This window comes from Oenanthe melanoleuca, chromosome 10 (genome assembly GCF_029582105.1).
Source record: "Oenanthe melanoleuca isolate GR-GAL-2019-014 chromosome 10, OMel1.0, whole genome shotgun sequence".
In the NCBI taxonomy this organism is placed as follows: domain Eukaryota; kingdom Metazoa; phylum Chordata; class Aves; order Passeriformes; family Muscicapidae; genus Oenanthe; species Oenanthe melanoleuca.
In genome coordinates, this window is record NC_079344.1 from 8,228,927 (window position 1) to 8,252,654 (window position 23,728).

Here is a 23,728-nt window from a genome sequence, read left to right on the forward strand (position 1 = left end):
GTATTCTAGATAAATCTGAATTTCTCACTCTTGGCATTAGTCCTGAGATCAGAGTGAGACCATAAACCAGCAAAGCTGCAAACTATGAGTCAAAAAAACCCAAAAAACAACTAGACTTACTACACAAATGCCAAATTATTTTGTAAATTATGTCTTTTTAACTGCAATCCTGATGTCTATGGGAAATTTCAGCATGGCGAGTGTCAAGTGAATCTGTTCTCAGCACACATCTGTCTGCACTGGGCACCCCTGGGTACCTGGCTCTCCTACAAGGACAAGTGTTGTGCACATAAAAGCATCCCTTTCTAACCCCTGCCAAATCACAGTGAGCAGTCACAGCACATAACACACCACGAAACTTGGATGGAGAAACCACCAAATAAGGGACTGCACATGGAAAACCTAGAAACAGGCAACATCCCAAGACACCAGGCTGCTTCTGCAGGTAGGTGAGCCACTCCATAAATCTACATCCAAAGAGAGAGGCAGCCAGCCCCACTCAAACCTGCAAATGCCATTTCTGTGTTCAGAGCACTCACCAGCTCTTTGTCCTGAAGTTCTGTTTCCAGCTCCTGGAGACGTCTGCTCAACTGTGCATTTCTTTCCTTCTCTTTATTTATTTCATTGCACTGTTCCTCCAGTTCTTCAATCTTTAAGAAATGTCAGACATTAAGTGAAATTTTTCAAATTTCTGAAAATCTGGGGCAGAACACAGCTGAAGAAATGGACATGGGACCTGTTTCCTAAATCACAGCATTTGATTCAGAGCAATGAAATTATCACTTATTTCCTTCAAAAGAGTCAATTTACACATCCACTAGGAAACCCTGGGTCTGTATTTATTCTCTCTTACAGTCTCTCTTATAAGTACTCAGGAATGCACAAAAGACTGAGCTGCTAAAACAAGTGGAGCTGGGGATAAAATCTGCACTTCACTCCTCTGAAGCCAACACAAGGCTACAAGAAATAGGTTTTCTTAACACAACAAGGAGAAGAAATCTCTTGGGGGTTGCTTATTATTCTAGCTGGTGTATGAGGGACACAACATCAAAACTTTGGGGGGAGAACCAGTTCAGAGCAATATCTGCTGCTTTGTTCTCTCGCCCAGGGATGTGCTTTGCTCTCTCCACACCTCCTGCTGCCAGCTCTGGACTCAGCTCCCAGGAGAGGCACATCCCACAGGCCAATGGACCAGCTCATTAAAGTGTGTACTTTAATTCTCAGCTTTGTGTTGCTTTGGGATTATAACTTCCCTCATTTGAAGGTAGAGCGATCTGCAAAAAATTCTGACCCAATTAATACAGGAGAAGGAACTTCCCAGGGCACTGCAGTGGTGCAATGTGAGCACTGAGCAAGGAACCTACTTGGGGGAAAACCTCAGAAAACCTCCCTGTACAGAGAAAGGCATTATAAAGACAGCATTGCTGCAGAGTCTGGCTGGTCACCAGCAGGATGACATTGAAGAGGAAGCAAGGTGGTGTTTTAATAATATCTTCTTCTCTAGTACAGCTACTGGGATGTGGCATGTGTTGATGAGAACAACTTTTCCCTGCCACAGTACAGAAAGGGAAATAACCACCTTGCAAATTATGGTATTTTCCCATGACATACTGTTCCAGTCTCTCACTTCTCCCCTATCCAAAAGAGACTGGATATAGGAATCCAAATCACTTAACAACTAATATTAATTTGTTACTGTAACATCATTTAATGCAGCTCTGGTTTGATCTTTATGTTAGCACTGTGCACCCATAAAACACAAGTGAATAAACAGCGAATACTGGCCTCAGAGAAAAGGCTGTTCCACAAAGAATTTTAGTGTCAACAAACAACCCAAACCACCTCCAACACTGCAATACTACTTGCAGTTTATTGACACACAAAAAGACATGAAATTCCTTCCCTCTTCAAAAGCAAACACTAAACAAAAAGATATCCTCACCAGACTGATACAATATGATTTCTAGTTCAAATATCCCAGTGATCCATCTAAGCAGCAGGAAAAGGATCCAGCTTTTCCAAAGACATTTAGGATGAATAGGGTGAAAACAGCCCTGCAAAAGCAGTGCTCCTGGAAAGCAGGACCCCCTGTGCCCATAGGGGCTGTTGCAGAGAGCACAGTATTATCAGAAAGATGTACTAATGACTGCTCTAAACTGAGACTTCACAGATTTAAACTTCTGAGTTGTTCTCTGCTGTAGCCAGTGCTAACTCTCCATCTTACACAACTGAGAAATGTGCTCAGTAAAGAAGGAGAGAAGGCTTTTGGAGATGCCTGCTGGCAGGTTCCTGGATGATTTGTTAGTTAGTGCTGGAGGACCCGGCTCACAGCCCACAGTGCTGAGGAAATAACTCACACTCTCATTGCCCTGCACACTGCTGGGATCTGCTGCTGATACTGACTGGTTCCCAGGCTGGGTTCCTGTGGATAGCCAGGCCACAATCTCACCTTCTGCTCATCCATGTCTGGCAGGATTTCAGTGAGCTTAGAAAGGGATACGCAACAGCAGCCCCACTTTTAGAACCTTTCTGGTTTCTCACCCCAGCCAGCAAGCCCTGCTGACACCAAATCTCCCAAACCCCAAAGCAGGGAACCTCAATGATGTGGCAGCTCCTCTGCTCCCTCCCTGCCCTGTGTGCAGAGGGGAGCATCTGCCTCAACTCCCCATCCACCTCCCTTCCAAGGACGGCAGACAGGGGAAAAGCTGCAGAGATCCCAAAGAGCGAGCCATGGGGGGAGCAGCTGAGTGGAGGGGCAGCTCTCCTGTGCCATGCTCTGCTACCTTGCCCCTGAGCTGCTCGTTCTCCTCCTTGCAGGCTGAGAACTGCTTCTTCCAGTGCTCGATGCTGGCCGCAGACTCCTGCAGCGCCGTGGACAGCCGCGCGTTGCTCTCCCGCAGCGACTGCAGCTCCGTCTCCCACTTCTTCACGTTGGATGAGCTGGGGAAAACAGGACACTGTGAGGAGGCTTCACCTTGTATTCCTGTTATTGTTACTCTTTACCTGTCTGCAAACTCCCCACAGCGGTGTGCTCACCAGTAATTTGCAATAGGAGGAAGAGCGCTCAGATGTGTGTAATTGCCTTTAGCCATTACCTGCCCACGGAGAACAAAAGTCTTAATTTGACTGTGTCTGTCCAAACAAAGGGATCTACCGACTGCAGCAGCAGTGGCCTGTGTCTGGAGCAGAAGCCCTGCTGCCAGAGCAGGCTGTAGGGTCCAGCTGCCCATCTGCACACCTGGCAGTGCAGGTCCCTTCCCCCTGAGCTGCAGCACCTGGGGCTGGGCACCTGCACCCTGCAGCACAGCCACTCTGCACATCAGCAATTCCAAATGGGAGATTGCAGGGGGCTGACATGATCTATATTTGAATTTATTTTAATGCTGAGTCTTAACTATAAAAGTGTTACATAATGCTGCAGAATTAAACTACTTATTCCCCAAAGCTTCAGAGCTGCAGCACAGAGCACAAGATTAGAGGGTGAACAGGAGGAAGGCTTTGAAACTCCCTGTGTGCTACTTGCTGCCTGCCTGTGGAGGTGTCTTCAGCAAGAGGAATGAGCTAACATTACTGTTTGAAACAGGTTAAGCTATTGAAATGTCAATAAAGAGAGATGTTGCACTTCAAACATAATATATGCAACCTTGGAACTGCTCACTGGATAATGCTGCTTACATGATGCTTTGTTTTTTAAATACCTTTTTAAGAGTAGCTTGATCTTGTTAGATTTTTTTCCATTCTTAGATACACATTCACATGCAAGAGGCAGACAAGGCAAGATCCCAGCAGAGAATTATTCTATTTTAATGTTGTAACTTTGCATATTGCAACGCCTGTATTTTCACTACAGCTGCAAATTACTCTTCTCAGCATTTTCAAATTATTTATCAAAGCAAATAGCAAAAAATGTGATTTCAAGGGGCTCTGTCCACAATTTAGAAATATCCCCCAAGACTTTCAAGCACTCTGATGAAATTATACTTCTCACTTCAACTTTGTATGGTTGAGTTCATTCCCTTTCATAATTTTAAATATCCATATCTATTTTCATCAAAGTAAGTGTAGCAAACTCAAAGAGGAAGAAAGATTGGCTTCACATGTTATCAGCAGCAATTGCTCCCCTATGGCTTTAATGTTATTTCTGTAGTTCTAAAACTTTGTGAAAGAAGATGGTTATAACAGTTAGCATCAGCAGAAAAAAAGAGAGCTTATTTCTTCACAACTACATCAGGAGTAAATGAAATGGGAAATATTTCTCAACTGGATACAGGAGCTACTTGCTGAAATCTGTTCATTCATCCATTCTGCGGCACCATTTAAAATTAATTACAATCTGAATAATTTCTGCTAATATCATTATCCATCAGATAATTACAGCACACTTTTCTGATGCAATTTAGGTTCTACAGAAACTTCACCTTTGGGCTAGAGCAATTTTTAATTTATCATTCTCAGATTTGAGATGTGCCTCAGCAGGGCCACCGTGTGATGCCTTCTCGTCGTCTGTGCCATTCACACTTGAAGCTCGAGTGGAAGAGGGAGTTTCACGTCCAGACTCCTGCAGCACAACACACAAACGAACACTGGGTGTCTCCTGCATCTCCTGCAAGACCACAACACCAATTTCTTTGTAATCTTGATCCCACACCACTTGGCTGAGACCTCGGCTCTCCTGGCAGAGCAGTGGTAACACACACATACCCTTTTCATCTTGGTCTGTTTGAAAAGAATGAAAAAATTACAATGATACACAAATGGAAGTTTAAAGTGTTCAAAACTTTTAAAAAGTTCTTTTCCCTGATAAGGCTTGTGTTTTCTAAAAGTTGTTCAGTTTTTTTAAGATAATGAAACAACACAATACACAAAGTACAAACAAAGACACTATTCACAGACTGCTTGGTGCTGACCACCAACAAACAAAGTGAACTACAAAGACCATGACCAAAATCTTTACAAAATGAGCATCCAAAGTCAGCCACTCAGATTGATATTTGTGGCAGTGATTGCAAGACTAAAATCACTCAGCTGATTTTTCTGATCATTCACCCAAATTCCTCTGTGATCAAAATCTAACTTTCCTCCAAACATTAGCCCAGGCCAGGAACACCTGCTGAGCAGGGTTCACTCTTACCTAAAATACATGAAAATACAGCCAGCCATGTAGAGAGAATGGGACAACACTCAATTCCTTCAGTTTGCAGGAAAGTAGATGAACACAGGCTCCTTCCCACCCCCTGCAGCACTGCCCTGCTCCCACCACAGCTGCCCAGTCACCCTCAGTCAGGCAAACCCCACAGGTGGGTTGGACAGATGACAAAAAGAAGGATATCAATGAATCTCATTTACTGTGTGCTGAAGCACTACAGTGACTGACTTCCCTGTGACTCAAACTATGTCCAACAGCACAAACCAAAGATGTATAGCTTGCCCTGTTATTAAAACATTTTAACAGCTCAAGGACTGCTGAAAATAATTAGATTTAAATGAAAGTAAAGGGCAGGAGGGATGAAAAATATTCCTCTGACAATGCTAATGTCCAGCAGCTGACAATTACCTTCAGCCATCTCCATTTTATATACTTTAAGCTGGCTGCCAGAAGCTGGCACAGTCCATTTGAAAATTCAACTTTAAATTATTTATCCTGTATGTGTACAGGTATTAAAGCTAAATTACAAACCTGTGAATGATTGCTTGAGGTCTCAATTTTCTCTTGAGATCTGTCTCTTGCAAGTTTGGCAGCTTCTTTTACTTCTTGGAACTTCTCTGCAAACTAGAAAAAGCATGAAAGGTATTTATTATTATGATTTATCATCTATTAAACCATTAAGATTGCTATCTTCATATGGTATATATGTCCAAAAGTGAACAACTAATTTTATTAATTTAGAATTTTTGGCAAGAAAAAACATTTTAATTTTTTGGCAGGATGGTTCTCCCAAAAGAAATGGTGGTGTTGTTTCTAAAAGAGGGACATCTCTGTAACTCTGGCTAACCACAGTAAAAGCCCATGGAGGAAAAAACATTTGGTGTCTCCTGGTTTGATTTGGTCCTGTTTATTTTCTCCTCCTTCTCTGTTTCCCTTGGTGTTGACAGTGTATTAAAGAAAAAAGTACTAAAGACATATGTTTGGATAAAATATTATCAATGTCTTCTATTCCTGAGAACAAGTGAATTCAATTAAAGAATGCAAATGAGTTCATCTGTAGGAGGTAAGCAAGGGATTATCAAGACATAAGAAAAAGGAGAAGGTAGATCTCAATATATGATGGAGTCATATGAAAACACAGCTTTTCTGCTCTAATTTTCTTACTGCTTTCAAAAATAAAGTAAAAGACTTCAGATAAAGGCTTGAATGCTTCCTGTAAGAGGGATATATCAAACTGGGGGAGGTGAGAGGAAGGAAAGATAAAGATGGAAGGTAACAATCCCAACCTCTATGAGTTGCTGTAGAACATCTGCTCCAAAGCCAGCCTGGCATTTTTGAAATGCAAGTATTATCACAGCCAGCCAGGGTTGCAGGGCTTCAAACACTTTAAACAGAGTTTAAAATTTTAAAAGGAGGATTACAGAGATGGAAAAAAAAAAGGTATAATGCATAATTTATTTTTTAAATTATGATGTATCCACTGTAAGAGTAGGTAACTTTATCTTTCAGTTAAAACTGCTTGGTCTTGCTTGCCTATGTTTTGAAAAATTTGAAATGCTAGAGAGGCAAGACATATTAAAAGTAAAAATATAAACAGATGTATTTATTGCACAGATTGTGACAAAAGGATTACCATTATACCCTTGGATAATTCGGCACACTTACGAAAAAACTGTAAACAAAAAGCATGAAAAAACCCATCCAATTTTACAGCTGAAGAATAGAAACATTATTCACTTAGTAATCTTGCCTTCTAACTTTAGATTTACAGCAGCTATTTAGCATGCTCTCTCAGTAAAATGCTGGCACTGTAGAGATTGATTAAACAAATCTTCTCCATTTTATCTAAAAGAAATCTGCATTTACCTGTGGAGGCACATGACCCAAATGGTCATTTCCAACAAACACACACACATCATGGTTAAATCCCAGGGCACATCCAAAAGCAGGCTGACATCCTGGGTGCCCCCAGGACGTGTGGGGATGCTGGTGAGTGGGGATGGGGCTCTGGACCCAGCTGCTCCCTGTGCCACAGCTGACACTGCCCATGCAGGGCGTGCCCTGGGATGGCAGCATTGCCATCTGATGGCACTGCAGTCACTACATGCACAAATGACTTGATTACCTCCCCAGCACTCCACAGATCGTTAAGAACAACCACATTACATTTGTGCCTTTAGTGATTTAACTCTAACTTTGCACAGAGCGTCCCTCCCGCTGCGACACAGCAGCTATAACCAGCTGATTATTTCTAAAATATTGTATCAATACTAAGTTCTACATTTGTGTTCCTTGCAGATTGTGTAAGGCTGTTCTGTCTTTTATAATAAATCTTTTTCTTTTACGATAAATCTCTTCATCTCGTGTATGAAAAATTTATGAGGGTTCTTCATGGACCATACGAAATATGAACAGACAAAAAGAATTGGAAGTGATCTATCAAATTTTATTTTGCAGCTATCTTCCTAAAGCACACAGGAGACTGCTGTGAAAAATTATGTGAGCTGCGAAGAAAAGGATATTTTTCTACATTTCCCTAATAAAAAATTGCATATGATTGAGCAACGCTAATCTTCAGTACTAACCCAATACTGACCTCATTGCATAAATGATTTCAGTCATGTCTCTAGCTCACCAACACATGTATTAAACACATTAGCATTTAGAAAGTGACTGCTGCTCTGAGAGGGGCAGTGCCAGCCCCAGCTCTGCAGCACTGCAGCACCCACTGCACAGGAGCAGAGCCCCAGCTGTGGCACAGCACCAAATAACACAGAAATCACAGCTGATCTCTCTCCAGGAACCAACTGCTTCTGCCCCAAACACAAATAACTGGTACCACAAAATCATGCCCCACCTCCAAGGTCTAAGTTGATATTGAGCCATCAAACCATTGCAACAAAAGGGAGTGCTTAATGAATGTCAAATTCCTAATGAAAAAGTGCATTCAGTAAATGAAAACTTGGTAAGGGTGGTTTCAAGGGGCAATGAAAATCTAAATACCCAAAACCAACTACAATAATTCATCATGTTTCTCCTCCTTAGCTCCATGCCTGCCCTCTGGCAAAGTTCCCAAAATCAGCAAAAAAACCCCCAAAAAAACTAGAGGAGGAGAGATGCCAAGTGAATACCACCCCAACAGTCCACCATGGATTACAGGATGTCTTCCCACGCCCCAGGAAGCTGTGACTAGGCTGCAATATGGAGAAGATTTGCTGCTAACACTTGTGAAGCCTTTTGGTCAGGCAGCTGCAGACATGAGCACTGCTTGATTAGGAGTCCTGGCCAGTGAAATTTAATGGGGACTCGAGGATGCTACTGAGTATTGTACAAATTATTTAAAGGCTGTTCAAATCTACAGTCAGTTTGTCATCAGGAGAAATATATATATATTGAAATAGATCTCCTTAGCATTTTATACATTAAAAAGCATGATTTTGTACGCATAAATTTTAAGCTCCTGGTCTGGCATTATATTTTATGTCTCCTACTGACAAATTGTGCAAGTATCAGATGAAACAGCTGCTCCCACCCAAAGCAGGCTCATAAATATTTCATTTCCCTCTTGGTTTGCAGGAGCTGGGTGATGTGAGGGCCCTGGGGAGCACTGCAGTGCTGTGACCCACAACACACACTCGTGCTTCTCCTGGGATGAGCCCTCTGCACGGGGCAGGTGGGCTCCCAACAAGACTATTTACCCCAGAAAGTGCCCAGCAATTTGCTGTGTCCCAGCCAGGGTGTGTCCAGCTCTGGTGCCAGCTGGACCAGTGGCTGTGCTGTGTGCTGGGGCAGACTCTGCCCCGAGCTCGCTGCCCTGCAATGCAGAGACTGGCACACACAGCACATAATGTGCAAGAGTGAAAGTCCAGGGCTTCCCAGGGACCAGAGGCAGCTGCTTTATGATGTGCAAAGTCTGGCTTTACTGGGTTTCTCACCCATATAAATCTTTGTCCCTGTGCCCTTGACTACCTGCAGCTCCCCATATATAGCACACCCTGAACGACAGCAGAAATCTTTAACCACTTGGTGTGCAGAACTCAGCACTACCTGTGCAGCACCAGCCCTGCCTTTCCACACCCACACTGCCAGCATCCTGTGATTCCTGCCTCAGTCTGGCTGAAGCAAGGTTTGAACAATGCCTGGACACCTTCCTGAGGCACAGGGGAGGAAGGGGCAAAGGAGAGGTCAGGAGTCCTGCAGAATGGGAAAAGGACCCTGAGCAGGACATCAGCTTTAAGCCCTGGGATTCTCCCAATCAATGTGAATGGTAATTAGGTTACTGGGTCATGGAATGCAGTTTTCATTAATGGCTCATGTTTAATTTGAACTGCTTTTCCCTACAGGTATGGATTAATGCTTTAAGTATCTCAGGAGAAGAAAAGCATTAGAATGAGGCAGTATCTTTTATTAGGCCAAGCAATATACTTAAAAATGCAGGCATTTCTAGGCGTGCCTCTTCTCCTGCCTCATTATTTTCTGCTGCTTTCAACAGACATTTTTCAGCTTTATTTATTTATATTTATTTTAAGCCAGGGCTATTGATCTCTGGTTTAGGGAAGTTTTAGTGTGCCCTTCCAATTCCTGACTAAGCACTTCAATTATTTCCCGTAAAATAGGCAAGCTTTAATTTATATCTTTTATAAGAGTATAATGATATTAATATAAAATGAAACTTGATTTTACTATTCCCAATACACTTATATAGCTGTATCACTCTCAACTCAACTCTGATCTTTCTTACTAATGGCTCAATAATTAAACTGAGAAGCATAGACAATAAAGGAATATCCTTGTCCCACTGCCTTGCATGGTGGTAATAAACCAGGTTTTTTAACATTTTTCAGCTAGGTAACTGTCAGAGTTTTGGTTTTTTTTTCTTTTAAAAAAGATCATCTCAAGCAATTTTCAGAAGTGCTCCCCTTAAGCTCCCTCTCAATACTGTGACCAGAAAAAGTCTTTCTGCTGATTTGGAAAGCCTCTCATTCAAGCAGAAGGTTGTATTTTGGGCAGTGGGCTCTTCAGCAGATCATGCAGCACAAACAAATGTGCAAAATGACCTGGAAAGAAACACAGCTGGTGCTGGTGCCCCTGTACCCACACATGTAATTCAGATGAGCTGATACCTGCAATGCATTTCTTCTGAGTGTGTGTATGATAAGGTCTGCAGAACATGGTAAAATTTCTCTGATTAGGGTGCAAGGTCCTCCAAATGTACCTCCTGCCTTACTGTAATTATTCCATTATTTACCTCTCTTCTCAGGCTCAGCACCACCTGCTCCAAGTGGCACATGGTGCAGTTTTAGCCCCAGCCTGCCACTGAGGCACTGTGGGGTCTCGTGTCATGCTGCAGAGGTGTAACTTCAGTAATCCAGGATTAAAAACTCCTACCCAGAGGTGCCAATTCTCCCATTCAGTGTTCAAAGGTTGCATTATATCACGTTTATCTGTTACTCCAAACAGATTATTCCCCCAGGTCCATTTTAATCATCCCCTATTCCCACACATCTGATTAGCAACCATGAACACCTCTTTGTCCCAGGAGTGAAGAATATGCATAGGTGAAATGAGCAGTCCTGTACACCTGAGTAAGCATCATAAAACATTACCATCTCCAGCAATTCATTTTTAAACAAGCTTTGCACATCATGCCTTTATCATCCCCAAAGAACAGATTAATGCCATGGCACTTCTATGGGCATCTCAAGTCCAAAAATAATTTAACATATGAAAAGTAAAAATTTTTACCTTTAAGAAACACTGCAAAAATGCAATTCTCTGGAAATTGCAAACATTTATTATGACAGGCTTACTAAAATAAATTCCTATAACAACTTGCTTGATAGGGAAGTCCTTCTAGTGCAGTGCTCTGCCTTTGCTGCTGATACCACAAGAAACACTTTCTCCTGATCCTTTTCTTGTTAAAGCACAGGAGAGGACAGCACCATGAGAGGCTGTGGCATGCCCAAGGACACCCTGCTGAGGTCACTCATGAAGCCCAGTGCCAAGCAGCCAATGCTTCAGGAGTCAAGTACGTGTTAGATAAGTCAGGCTTTTTACCACATGAACCATCATCTCAGCTGCTTGATCAGCACTTGTCAAGACCACTACTCCAATGACAGAATATTTTCAGGTGCTGGTTATTCAGAACAAGAGGCTGCTCTACCTTTACAACGGTGCTGATGTACTCAGCTCCTAGTCCAGGGGAGTGTTTCAGTAATGCCACACTCAGGATGAGGGGTTTGCTGCTGATGTACTCAGCCCCTAGTCCAGGGGAGTGTTTCAGTAATGCCACACTCAGGATGAGGGGTTTGCTGCTGATGTACTCAGCTCCTAGTCCACGGGAGTGTTTCAGTAATGCCACACTCAGGATGAGGGGTTTGCTGCTGATGTACTCAGCTCCTAGTCCAGGGAAGTGTTTCAGTAATGCCACACTCAGGATGAGGGGTTTGCTGCTGATGCAGGGGCAGTTTTGTCAGCAAGCCTGACATCAGCCCTCCCCTCCTCAGCCCCTGCAGAACTCACTCCAGTGTGAAGAGGACAGGCTGGGGATGCTGCTGTGCCCCAGGTGCAGCAGTCCCGGTACCTTTGTGAGCTGCTGCTCGGAGGGGAAGCCCAGCCCGAAGACGGTGTTGGCTCTGCTGTCTGCCCACTGCCCGAACTTCTGCGACGTCTTGGTGAAGGTCATGTTGGGGGTGATGGTGCTGTTTATGATCACCTGGGCACAGGCAGAGCAAAAAAAAAGAATTAAAACGTACAAGTCACATCGGAAATGCATATCCTAGCAACGGTATCATCCAAAGCAATTAGCAGGCTAAATTGGGAAATTGCTGTGTGCAGAAGATTTTTTTTTTTTAACCCAAAACAAAACAGTTTTTTCCTGCCTTAATTCTTGCAGGAGTTCTGATGCTTTGTGTTGTTTTTCAAAGTACCATCACAGCAGTTAAATGTGGCTGCTGAACGTCACTGAACTCAAAGCAAGGTCAGGAGCCACAAAACTACCCCAGCAGAAATATAGATGTAAAATCCTCTTTTTTTTTGCATTAGGAAGCCATACAGCACTGCCCCAACAGGCACCTGCTTGAGGCCTCCCAGCAGGGCATCCACCAGCAACACCTGAACTCAGACCTGAAGGGCAGAGACATATTTCTGCATTTTTCCATTTGTCCTCAGGCCTCCACAAGTAGGATGCCAGAAGGTATAGAAGATATAGAAGATATAGGATGCCATATCAGAAGTTTAGAACAAAACCAGACAATAAAAAACAAGGAGAAGCTGATAGCTTAACAGTGAGTTTAACTTGGGAGGGTGGTGAAGCACATCACCAGCAATGCATATGCAGTATCAAATTTGGGCCTTGGAACAAATATTTTGCCTTTTTACATACATTAACTAATATCTGTTTCATCACCTGCCACCCTGAAAACAACAGTGGTTCTTGTAACTAAAGAAACAGCCAACAAGAGGAAGGCTGGTGGATGAAGTCTCTTGGGAATTTAGTGGAACAAATATAAAATGTAATCTTGCTAAAAGAAGTGAGGTATATGTCAGTTCATTATCAAAAATCTTAGCTTTATTTTCAGAAGACATCATTATAGAAGTCTAGCGACTTCTTCCCCTAGAAATTAATTCATGTACAATGTTCTTTCTGCTAGCAGAATAAGAGCTTTCTTTAGTCATGCATACCATCATTTCCAAAATGCAAATTATGCAGTAATTAAGCCCAATCTCTGGGACAGTTTAATTAACATGATCAGGAAGTATCCTGGCAACATCATTTACTACGTATTCCAAGCAGTTTTTTCCTAAACTATCATTTACATTTAGTGAAAAGTGTGAATTAAATTTTCCAGAGGAAGATCCCTACTTGCTTCCATCCCCTCCCTGACTTTGGACCACTGTGATGACACTTCCATTTGCTTTCTTAAAAATTACTCCACTTATTTCCCTCTTTTTGCATCATCACTTTCAAAAAAACCTGCAATTTTCTGCCATTCCCCACCCTGGAATGGCAGAAACAAACAGAAGCTGTGGCTGCTCCATCCCTGGAGTGCTCAAGGCTGGATGGGGCTCTGAGCACATTGCTCTGGTGGAAGGTGTCCCTGAATGGAATTTAGAAGAAAATCAGAGATTTGATGTAGGAGTTTGACAAAGCAAAGGGACCATGATGGTACAAGGAGTTCATGGTACAGAGAGTCAAAAGAATAGGAGGAAAAGCTACAACCAATCCCCAAATTCAGAGTGCTTTCCAAAAACTTTAAAGGAAGTGTTATATGTATATTTCTGTTTAAAAAAATCTTACATCTTTCAGATGAACCACTTACAAATGCCTGGCTTTTCAAGTTACAGAATTCATTTTAAAAACCATAAAATTCACAGAAATTTCAAGTCATAGGCAGTATTATTTCAGTCCTGCTGTGCCTATCAACTTAGACATCTGGGGAAAAAAAATAATAAAATGACCAGTTTGATTGAAAGGCAAAAGCTTCACTCACTGATAGCTGACCCTGAGAAGAATAAAATTCCTCCATACCTCCTACAATAATCACTGAGGAAATACAAACATATAAAAAAACCACACTGAAGTTATCTTTTACAACACAGTTCAACGTTATGAGATGTGATAAAAGGAATAATGAAGGCTGCAAACTGTAAACCAAGGAACACCTTATTGAGCCATGAAATGCACTACTGAGCTGAGCAACCTAGAAGTTAATTTTTTCTACAGCCCGTGGAGAATCCAAGGAAAGGTTGTGGTGAGCACACACCTCCAAGAAACTGACAGTTCATCTGTTAAATTTATAATAAGCTGCTGTTAGTGCAACTGCCTGGAAGCTGTCTGTGCCTTTCCCCTTAAATCCTCCTCTGTCAGTCAGGCACTTCAGAAATGCTGCATTTCTACAGAGAAGTGAAAACCTAAGTAGAAGCTTAGGAGATTAAATCAGAGCTCATGTTTCTGTGAGTTCAGAGGAGATGGATGCTGTGGGTACATTGTGCTTATCCACCTGCTCTTCCTGCCCATCTCACCCCACCTGCTGCACATTCCACAGATCTGGCCATCATTTCAGAGCAGTGACACTCCACTGGCGAGGGAACAATCACATTGGTTGTGTTTAGGAGAAAGAAAGGCTGCTATGATTTCAAAGAACAATGGACACTGAGGCTTGCAGGTGTTCCTGCCAGGTAACCCAGCTTATCCCTACTCACCCTTGGCTATGTGAGCCCAGGAGAGTGCTCCCCACCACTCCTCCATCCTCTGGGCCCAGGAAGCATTTGTGAACACCACAACAGGAATTATAAATAAACTGGGATTTTTTTTTTTTTTTTTTTTTTTTTCCACGTGAAAGTATGAGCTGGAATTTTCAAATTTCAAAAGAAGGAGAGAAGTAAAAGGGCACTAGTTTGCTGCAGGCAGGATGAGCCCCTAGGCTCTTTTCCATCCCTACCTGCAATCCAGCATGTTCATTCTATAAGAAAAGGCCACTCATCAATTCAAATAAGCCCTTATGAAATTCTTTGCATTTGGTCCTCATTTGTATAATACACACATGGTGAAATTCCAGCTGCATCCTAAAATGAAATAAACTTGGGGACTTTCATCCAGGATAATGGATTCAGAAGACAAACTACTCTCTAACCAAATGCAATCAATCTCTGAAGTGGTTAAAGAGTTTTCCCTAAAGACAAAGGCAAAGAGAAGTATAATATAATAAGCACCTTACAGAATAATAAACCCATTCATCATGCTCAGTTGTCTACATGTGGTTAAAAAAAAAAACCTGCCTTTGCACTCACCTACATGCAAATGTATCAGATGGCAAACATTCCTGACACACCTGCACGAGCCAAGCAGAATCTCCTACTGATTTCCCTTCCTTTGGGAGAAAATCAAACCTGAGAGAGCTACATTTGATCTGAGGATGACACAGAAATATGTTCACAGCACAAGGCAGCTCTGCCTCACCCAGAAATGACTCCAGACATTCAGGAACACACTGGGTGCATTCATCAGATAAAAGTCAGTGCAAATAAACTGGTGTGGAGCAGAACTTTCATGGGCTGAAACACACCCATCCTGCTGCCTTCCCACGGAGAGAAGCTGCCAAATAAATCAACAGGGAAGAGGTCACCAGACGACCTGAGTGTGTAGAAGGAGAAAAAGGCATTGGCAGCCGCTGGTGCTCGTAATGAATGAGCAGAGCCTGAAAATGCAGCTGCTGCCTCTCTTAGGGGGACACTTGCAGCATCTACAAGGTACCACAGCAGTGCCCTGAGAAAAGCCATGTGCTCCTGGAAACAGCTTCCCAAGTGTGTATCCTGGCTAACAGAGGGAATTATTCTGGAATTTCCCCTTGAAACTCACGTCACCTGTTACTCTGAAGTAACCACACCTCCAGAAAAGCCCCAAGGCTCCAAGACAGAGCATCTACTCCTTAAGACTATACTAAAATCTCCCCATTTCATTTTCACACCTCTTAATATGTGCTTCCAGTTTGCAGCCCTCGTAAAATTTAATTTCCTCAACCCACCAGGCTGCTAATCTTCAGTAAAGATGTATCCCAGTCTAAAAACAGACTTGCAGAAGGAAAGAAGCTGCTAATCCTCTGGCCATGCTATCACAGGCTCAGCAGGATCTTCCAGCTCATCAAGCCAACATGAATCAGAAGGGCTTGTGACACAGGATGTGAAGATGAGGAGTCAGAGGTGGATTTACAGAGAAATTCTTCCTTTATCCCAAATATTCAGCAACACTTTTGTGGAATTAGCCCACTTACAAATCCATGACCTGTATTACCCTCTGCACTATCTACTATCCCCTTCCTACCTCTGCTTCTAGACGGGATGGAACATTTTTTCACCACTGGTGATAAACTTCTCATTTCTAGTCCTAGAAAGCCAGTGCACACACACACACACATTGTTAATCATGACAGTGTAATAAAGGGAAAAAAGAGAGTCCCTTGCTGAGACCACCAAGCTGAGTAAAGCCAGGGAAGCACAAAGACACACAAAACCAAATTTAGCAATGGCACTTGTTCTAGCTTTGCTTTATCTGCAGCACCTGACACCTACATGGCACTTTTCCAGGGACAGGCTGAGGGGATGGAGTAACTAGATTGGGAGCACTGTAAGTGTGCATTAAGAAGAGCACTGAGTTCCTCCTCTCTGCTCTCCCTCCTGCTGCAGTCCCCCTTGCTGGGGAGCTGAGCACAGGGCAGGCACAGCTGGCAGCAGCCACCACCAGGCTCTTGTCTGGTCACCCTCCATTCACCCCTGCAGTGCATGAGCCTGGCCTGCTGCTGCTTTCAGGAATTTCTGTTCTACACAGTTAACCAGGACAGCAGCTATTTCACCCATCACTGGACTCCAAAACCTTCCCCAGCTACACCAGGTATTCCTGTGGGAGCTGGGAGTGGAAGGGGAACTGCAGCAGGTCCTGCAGAGAGGGAGACACCAGGACATCCTGCAGAGAGGGAAACACCAGGACATCCTGCAGAGAGAGAGACACCAGGACATCCTGCAGAGAGGGAAACACCAGGACATCCTGCAGAGAGGGAAACACCAGGACAATCTGCAGAGAGGGAGACACCAGGATATCCTGCAGAGAGGGGGACACCAGGACATCAGGGAGACACCAGGACATCCTGCAGAGAGAGAGACACCAGGACATCCTGCAGAGAGGGGGACACCAGGACAACCTGCAGAGAGGGAGACACCAGGATATCCTGCAGAGAGGGAAACACCAGGACATCCTGCAGAGAGGGAAACACCAGGACATCCTGCAGAGAGGGAAACACCAGGACAATCTGCAGAGAGGGAGACACCAGGACAATCTGCAGAGAGGGAGACACCAGGATATCCTGCAGAGAGGGGGACACCAGGATATCCTGCAGAGAAGGAGACACCAGGACATCCTGCAGAGAGGGAGACACCAGGATATCCTGCAGAGAGGGGGACACCAGGACATCAGGGAGACACCAGGACATCCTGCAGAGAGGGAAACACCAGGATATCCTGCAGAGAGGGGGACACCAGGACAATCTGCAGAGAGGGAGACACCAGGACATCAGGGAGACACCAGGATATCCTGCAAGACACACAGCACTTGCTGCAACCCTTGGCATTCACCTCCCACCCTGAGCTGCCTCTGTAGAGAGGGGACTCCTTGTATGGGTAAAGCCTCTCATGTGCTGCTGCTGCTTGTTTTATGGGGAAAAGGGCCATTTCCACAGCTGCACACAGTGCTTTTTTTCTCTTAAATTGCCCTGCATCCCCAGGATAATTCCATGAATGATGAGGCTCATTTCTAACCCCAAAAGCCAAAAAAAAAAAAAAAATCCCATACAATTCTTGTCCTCCTTCATAAAAAAAGATGTAAAAATAGCCCCCACCCCAATAAAAAGACTAATAACTGTTTTTCCTCTGATTAAATACCTCAGTTGTAAAGCTCTCACCAAGAAGCTGTCTAAATGCAACAGAAGTGGGTTCACGATTGTGAGAATTCTATTAAGTAAATCTCCTGCTACACCTACTCCATTGCTCTCTTTTTCTTCCCAAGGTAATTAACATCTCTGCAGAGTTGGCTTCCCACCTCCTCCACCCAGTCTAAATCTCTAAAATCTCCTATTTTTGCTTTGACATCTGACTAGAATTTTTTTTCCTTTTAGGCACAGCACACACATCCACCCACCCACCCGATTCAAAGCACCAGCAGCTGTTTCATGAAGAAATCTACAGCAAGGGTTTTCAAACCCTCTGGAACAAACTGTTACCCAGGAATTTCATGCAACAATTTACAAAATATATACAGCAAGATGCTTTCGTATTATTTTCATATGAGAAATGAGACTCCTAACTTATCACAAGAAGGGAGAAGGATACAGTAGACTCTTGTTTTTTTCCTAGTGACTAATAAATGGGGTGAGAGAGAAGGTTGCTTGAACTACAACTATAAAAAATTATAAAACTTCCCATAGACATATCATATTTTTGGAAGATTTAATAAAACCATATCATCTTTGTGTGCATGTAACCACAACCCTAAGTTAATTATTTAAGCACTGATTATTTTCTGCATTCTTCAAGTTTATGACAACAGCCTGACTGAAGCCTGAAGGTCCCTTTTGAAAGGCAGAAATGGCACAACCACATAAATAAGACTCCTCCATTCTTTAACAACCTACACACCCTGGGAGTGGTCAGCAATAGGATAGCTTAGCTCCTCTCCAAAATCTGGAAAAACTGTCCCTTGGCATGAGCAATGGCCATGATGGACAGGTACATTATTTTTAGGAGGTAACAGGATGTCCAGGTTTCTTCACAATAAACTTTCCATAGTTTAAAGACCTCTCTGGCACGTTCAGGTCCTCACATCACACTCAAGTAAAACACTCAGTGGGCCAGTTACTGGAACACTAGTTTAGGCAGTGCTTTTCTGAGTAGTTTTACAGAGGGTTTTTAAAAAGGAAAAATCTACCCAGACCAAAGTTTCCCTACTTGTTGGTAAGTGGTGCAGCAAGAAATCCTTAGCATGGATTTGTATCTTTTCCTCTTAGTGGGTAACAAATTTCATTTCTGGAAAGGTATTTGCAATCTCCTGGATTCAGCTGTGTGTGGTCTTTCCAGAGCAGTGACACACACAACACACATACAAGCAGAAAAATGAGCCAGATAGGAACAAACAGTGGCAGATGTGCTTCTGTTCCTCTCTCAAGGATATAGCTGTTGACAGCACTCTGGTATGTTTTTCTCCTAAGCTTACTAACCAGCTTCTGAAGGATTTGCTTCCAGAAATAATCCAGGAAATGAACTGAGAATTTTTCACATTTCAAAGTTAATAACTTGGAAAGAGATTAATATAGAAACATTTAAGTGGTATGAGTTCTACAGCTCTAGACTTTAATTTTCTTCTAAACCAGAACACAACCTCAGGAGATGATCATGATTTCTGGTTGATTCAATCTCAAGTGACCCACCAAATTTCCTGGCATTTACTTTGCTCCCTTTCTCAGCTTTTGACAAGCTGTTTTTCACCTGGAGTTCTAGGTCTTTTTTTTGTGCAAACATTTTTAACTTTTCCTTCTATTCTTGGCTCGTCTCCACCAGTATTACTAGTTCTGAAACTCCTACTGCAGCTAAGCCCTCACCGTTTTTTCTCATCCCCTGAATATTCAAAGACCTGTTCACACAAGTGCACCCAATATAACCAGCTCTACCTATCTAAACCTGTCTTAGCAACTGTTGAACAATTCTCCAGCAGACACAACTCCAGGCAATGTACTATCCTCCCAGTTATTAAATCCTGCACCTCCCCTCAGCCTGAGTTTCTGAATACTTGATATCACCTTGAGCAAATAAAGGATGATGCAAGTGAGTAATCTCATCCTTGGCTGACAGCTCTGCTTCTCTTTTCTGCTGTATTTCTCCCTCCCTGAATTCCAAAGAAAATGTTCTCAAGTTATTTGAATATTTAGAGAGAAACAAAAACTCAAGCAACTTTAATCAAGCCAAGTACACCCCTAGCACAGACACCACACGTATTTTCAGATCATCAGAGACTGTTGTTTTCCTTAATTTCATTCACTCTTACTTCAAAGATGTCCTTGAGAGGAGTATGAAGTCCTGGTCTATGGAGCTAGGAGGCACCAGCATCACCCACTGATGGCAATTTCCCCTTAAATTGAGAGTTTTCCCTGAACCACCCCAACTGAGGCTAAAAAATCTGCAAGTTGCATCACTACAACTCCAATGCCTTTAAATGAGATCAGAAAATAGCCATTAAAAATATTAATTATGACCTTCTGAGTCAAAGACAGGTTCCAGCGTAGGTTAGGCTGGTGGGCATTGCCTCAGGCCAGGACAGATGTTCTGCTCCCAATCTGATCATTGTACAAAATGAAGGAGAATTTCTCCACAAAAGGAGCAGCTGCATCCCAGAGAGCAGTTCAATCCAGTTTCATTAGTTACAGAACAACATGACCAAAAGGCACCACAGAAAGCAGCTTGAGATCACTCAAGCATCTTTTACAAAGTCTTTTGTTCAGCACTTCTGGCATTAGAACATTTCTCCAGCAGATGAGCATCATTCTCCAGCAAGGCCTGGGGAACCTGAACCAGGAAAAGTACAGAACACACCTGGTGAGAATGATGAAATGACCCCAAATTATTTCAAAGGCTTTACTGTGAATTAACAGTATATTCACACTGATGCTACTGTACTTGTTCTGCCTCAATAGTACTTATCTATCCTATTCTTATTTATTCAATTATCTATTTGGGGTGGTCCTGTGCAGAGCCAAGAGTTGAAATTGATGAGCCTTGTGGGTCCTTTCTAACACAAGATATTTTATGGTTTATGATTATGCAATTTGTGATTACATAATGTATATAGGAAATCATCAACCTACCAACTAATGTTTTTACTTAATAGCCATCTCAGTACTTAATAATCATCTCATCATAATGAGATATTTATTGTAACATACACACAAACTACCCATGCTGGAAGACAGGACTATGCACTAAAATTGTATTTTATACCATGTTTCGCATTCTGAAAGATACAATATAATTTTTATATGGGGCATTAATTAGTTCCCATCTGTTGACTCTGGTATCATCTACAGTGCTAAAAGGCATGCTGAAATTAGCACCAATAGTTCATGAAATAACTATGATAAAAAGGGGATGAAGGTCATCAAATATGCTTAAATTTCTGTATTACAGTAACCAGCCAGGCCAATGGAAATCTTCTTTTACAACATATGAAGATATGGACAAGAGGGCACAAACACTGGATCAGTGAAATCTGACCTTCAGAGGTCAAACCTGGAACCCTTTGCACTGGTTTGCCCTAATGCAGTGTCAGCCTTAAGCTGGAAGTGTGTTCTGGGCATGGTGTCACCTGCTGCCTTCTGGGGAAAGGTCAGCACAGTGTCACCTGCTGCCTTTTGGGGAAAGGTCAGCACAGTGTCACCTGCTGCCTTTGGATGGAAGGTGCTTTCCATGCTGGCTCTCAGTGTCAGACATTTAAGTAACACTGAGCTCATACTCTGCCCCCCCCAATCTATGTTTGATGGCTGGCACACTTTCTGGGACCACCAGAAAACATTTCCCACCCAGCCTGGAAGAAACTGGAGGGCAAAAACAGCACAGCAGAAGTTTGTTTTTGGTTTTTTTTTTTAAACGAAAAACCAAAACCAAAACAACAACAACAACAAACCCAAAAAAACCCAAAACAAACAAACAACAACAACAACAAAAAAAACATAAAAAACTCCCCAAAACTCTGTCTCAGTTATCCACTGGTGAAAAAAAAAAGCTTTGAAAATATGGAATATTTGTTTTATTTTATTCAGATTTTACTAGCAGGGACTCTCTGGAAATCACAGTCCTGCCAGTGCTGCAGTCAGCAGAGTAATTTTCAGGGTGAGGAGTGGGACCTTTTGGCATTTGACAGGCAAAGGGCAGCTGGCTGGGACCCCAGCAGCACCACCCTGCTCTGGGTACAGCACTCAGCACTCCTGACAAGCAAGGGCCATAAATAAAACTAGGGCAGGCAAAACTAGAAATCAAAGAGTCTCCCTCCCTTTGACAAAACACACAAATATCCTCACCCACACCTTTCAAAATCACAGCATTTCAGGATTTATCTATAGACATTAAAAGAAAAGCCAACACACCCCTTTGTAAGGTCACTTTTCATTTACTTTTACATCCCTCTATCTTTGGCTACCCAAGGCTGTAAAACACCCTCTGCAGTTCCACTACAAAACTATTAAGCCTGAAAAATTAGGTAGTTAAAGAACTCAGGTATTTAAGGAAAGGTAGGCATTTAAAAAAATCAGACTCCCTCCATCAGTGCAGCTGATTCATGGGGTGTGGGTCCAGAGAGCACACACTGGCACTGAATGCCAATGTTTTGATTGTTGCTGCCCCCCATTATCACAAACCACACCCACGAGGTCCCAGGGCAGAGTTAAATGCTGCCACACCAACGCAGGCCCCTGGTGAGGTTCACACTGCCAGAAGCCTTTTAGAATTCAGTGCCAAAAATTTTGTAATACATAAATTACTTGGTAGGTTTTTTTCCTGCACAAGAGTTGCTGTTGGTTTAATGGTTGAATTTACGTCAATGGAAGAAAAGAGAAGAATGAAAATATCTAGCCAGATGAAGGAATTTCATCTGTGCTACCATACCCTGTAATTGTTTTCCTCTGAAAGAAAAGATTCTGAAATCTAAGAGTCACCTTTTGGCAAAATACTCCAGGATATTTTTAACAACTATGCCTTAAAATAATTCCTTTTTCATGGGCAAAGATGTGTTTTGAGCCTCTGAACACATCACTGGAAGAACTCAATTTCCTCTTTGTGTGCTGAGGACACCTGCCTCCAATCATGACAACAAGAAAAGCGTGGTCATAAAGAGGTGGGCAGCTATTAAATTAGGTAGCAATTAGCTCCTACAGGAACCAAAAAAGCCAGGAATATATCAACTATTAGCAGATTTACATATCAGCCCTCCTTACCTCCCTAAATATCTGCTGCCACAGGCTGCTGGGGCTGTGTCCCTGCCAGCTCCAGTGTCCTCTGTAAATCACCCTGTCCCCTGCATGGATGCCACTCGATCAAACAGCTTCATCACACCATGGAATGCACTGCATCCACTTTGGGGAACACTCTGTGAATACTGATTGGCAAAATTTGGCCCATATTCTTATTCTTACTAATTGCAATTTACTTCAGAAACAGACCCACTGATTTTGCTTTCCCAGCACAGCAAATTTTCTGGCTCTCTCTTCAATACTTTCACACACTTATGCCCAACTTAGCTGCTGATCTCCAATATCTGAGGTAATTATCAGGTAATAAACTTAAATGAACTAGTAACTGGGAATGAGTATCAGCTGACATTTTTTCCTCTGAAACACAGTCTTTATTTCTGTATGATGTATTTTCCACAATTACTCTTGCAATGTAGTAATATTTTAAAGCCTGATTTTAATTTTTTTCTAGTCATCTGTTCAAGCATCTCTCAGAGACAACTGGGGACTGGCATCTGTGATGACTCTTGCTGTGTCACTTTTCTTTGCTGCTGCCAGCTCAGGATGTCTCACTATGCACTTTATTGCTGGCTATTAATTTTTAAGCTAGCTTTATGTTCCTTATTAAGGGCTCATTTCTCAAAAGAGAAAAATGATGTTGTTGCAATCACAAGTTTTATAGGAATACAACATGAACATCTGAAAAGAGGGCAGAGGCTTGTTTCTGAGAAATTGTATTTCCAGCTCAAATTCTTTTCCCTCTTCTCCATACTGTTTGGATAACAAGCAATTTCAGATTATAAAAAATAAATAAACCCACCAACCAGGGTACTACCATGCATTAATCCTGAGGATGACAGAGGCTATTGGTCTGCATAATTTTCCTACTGTCAAACTTCCTTTTTGCCTCCAAAAGGCAAGCCAATGTAGGTCACTTCTAATGAGGAGCCCTGTGTGTGGCTTTCCCCACACACTGCACAGCAATTGGACACTTACAAGTTCATGTCCTCCCTGCACCATCACCATATTTTGTCTTTTTTCA

General features: G+C 42.6%; 1 protein-coding gene across 4 annotated transcripts in view; it reads right to left on the reverse strand.

Moving 5' to 3' along the window:
- The window catches only part of HOMER2 (homer scaffold protein 2), a 55,111-nt gene that overhangs the window by 6,106 nt on the left and 25,277 nt on the right, over positions 1 to 23,728 (reverse strand). Inside the window, exons 3-8 of one of the 4 annotated variants that reach the window (XM_056499885.1) lie at positions 11,730 to 11,861; positions 5,678 to 5,770; positions 4,702 to 4,716; positions 4,419 to 4,603; positions 2,784 to 2,940; positions 540 to 650 (exon numbers count right to left, since the gene is read on the reverse strand). In XM_056499885.1, coding sequence (XP_056355860.1) covers positions 540 to 650; positions 2,784 to 2,940; positions 4,419 to 4,603; positions 4,702 to 4,716; positions 5,678 to 5,770; positions 11,730 to 11,861 — 693 coding nt within the window. The remainder of the gene's footprint in view (positions 1 to 539; positions 651 to 2,783; positions 2,941 to 4,418; positions 4,604 to 4,701; positions 4,717 to 5,677; positions 5,771 to 11,729; positions 11,862 to 23,728) is intronic. The other 3 variants (XM_056499887.1, XM_056499886.1, XM_056499888.1) reach the window with 3 other exon arrangements.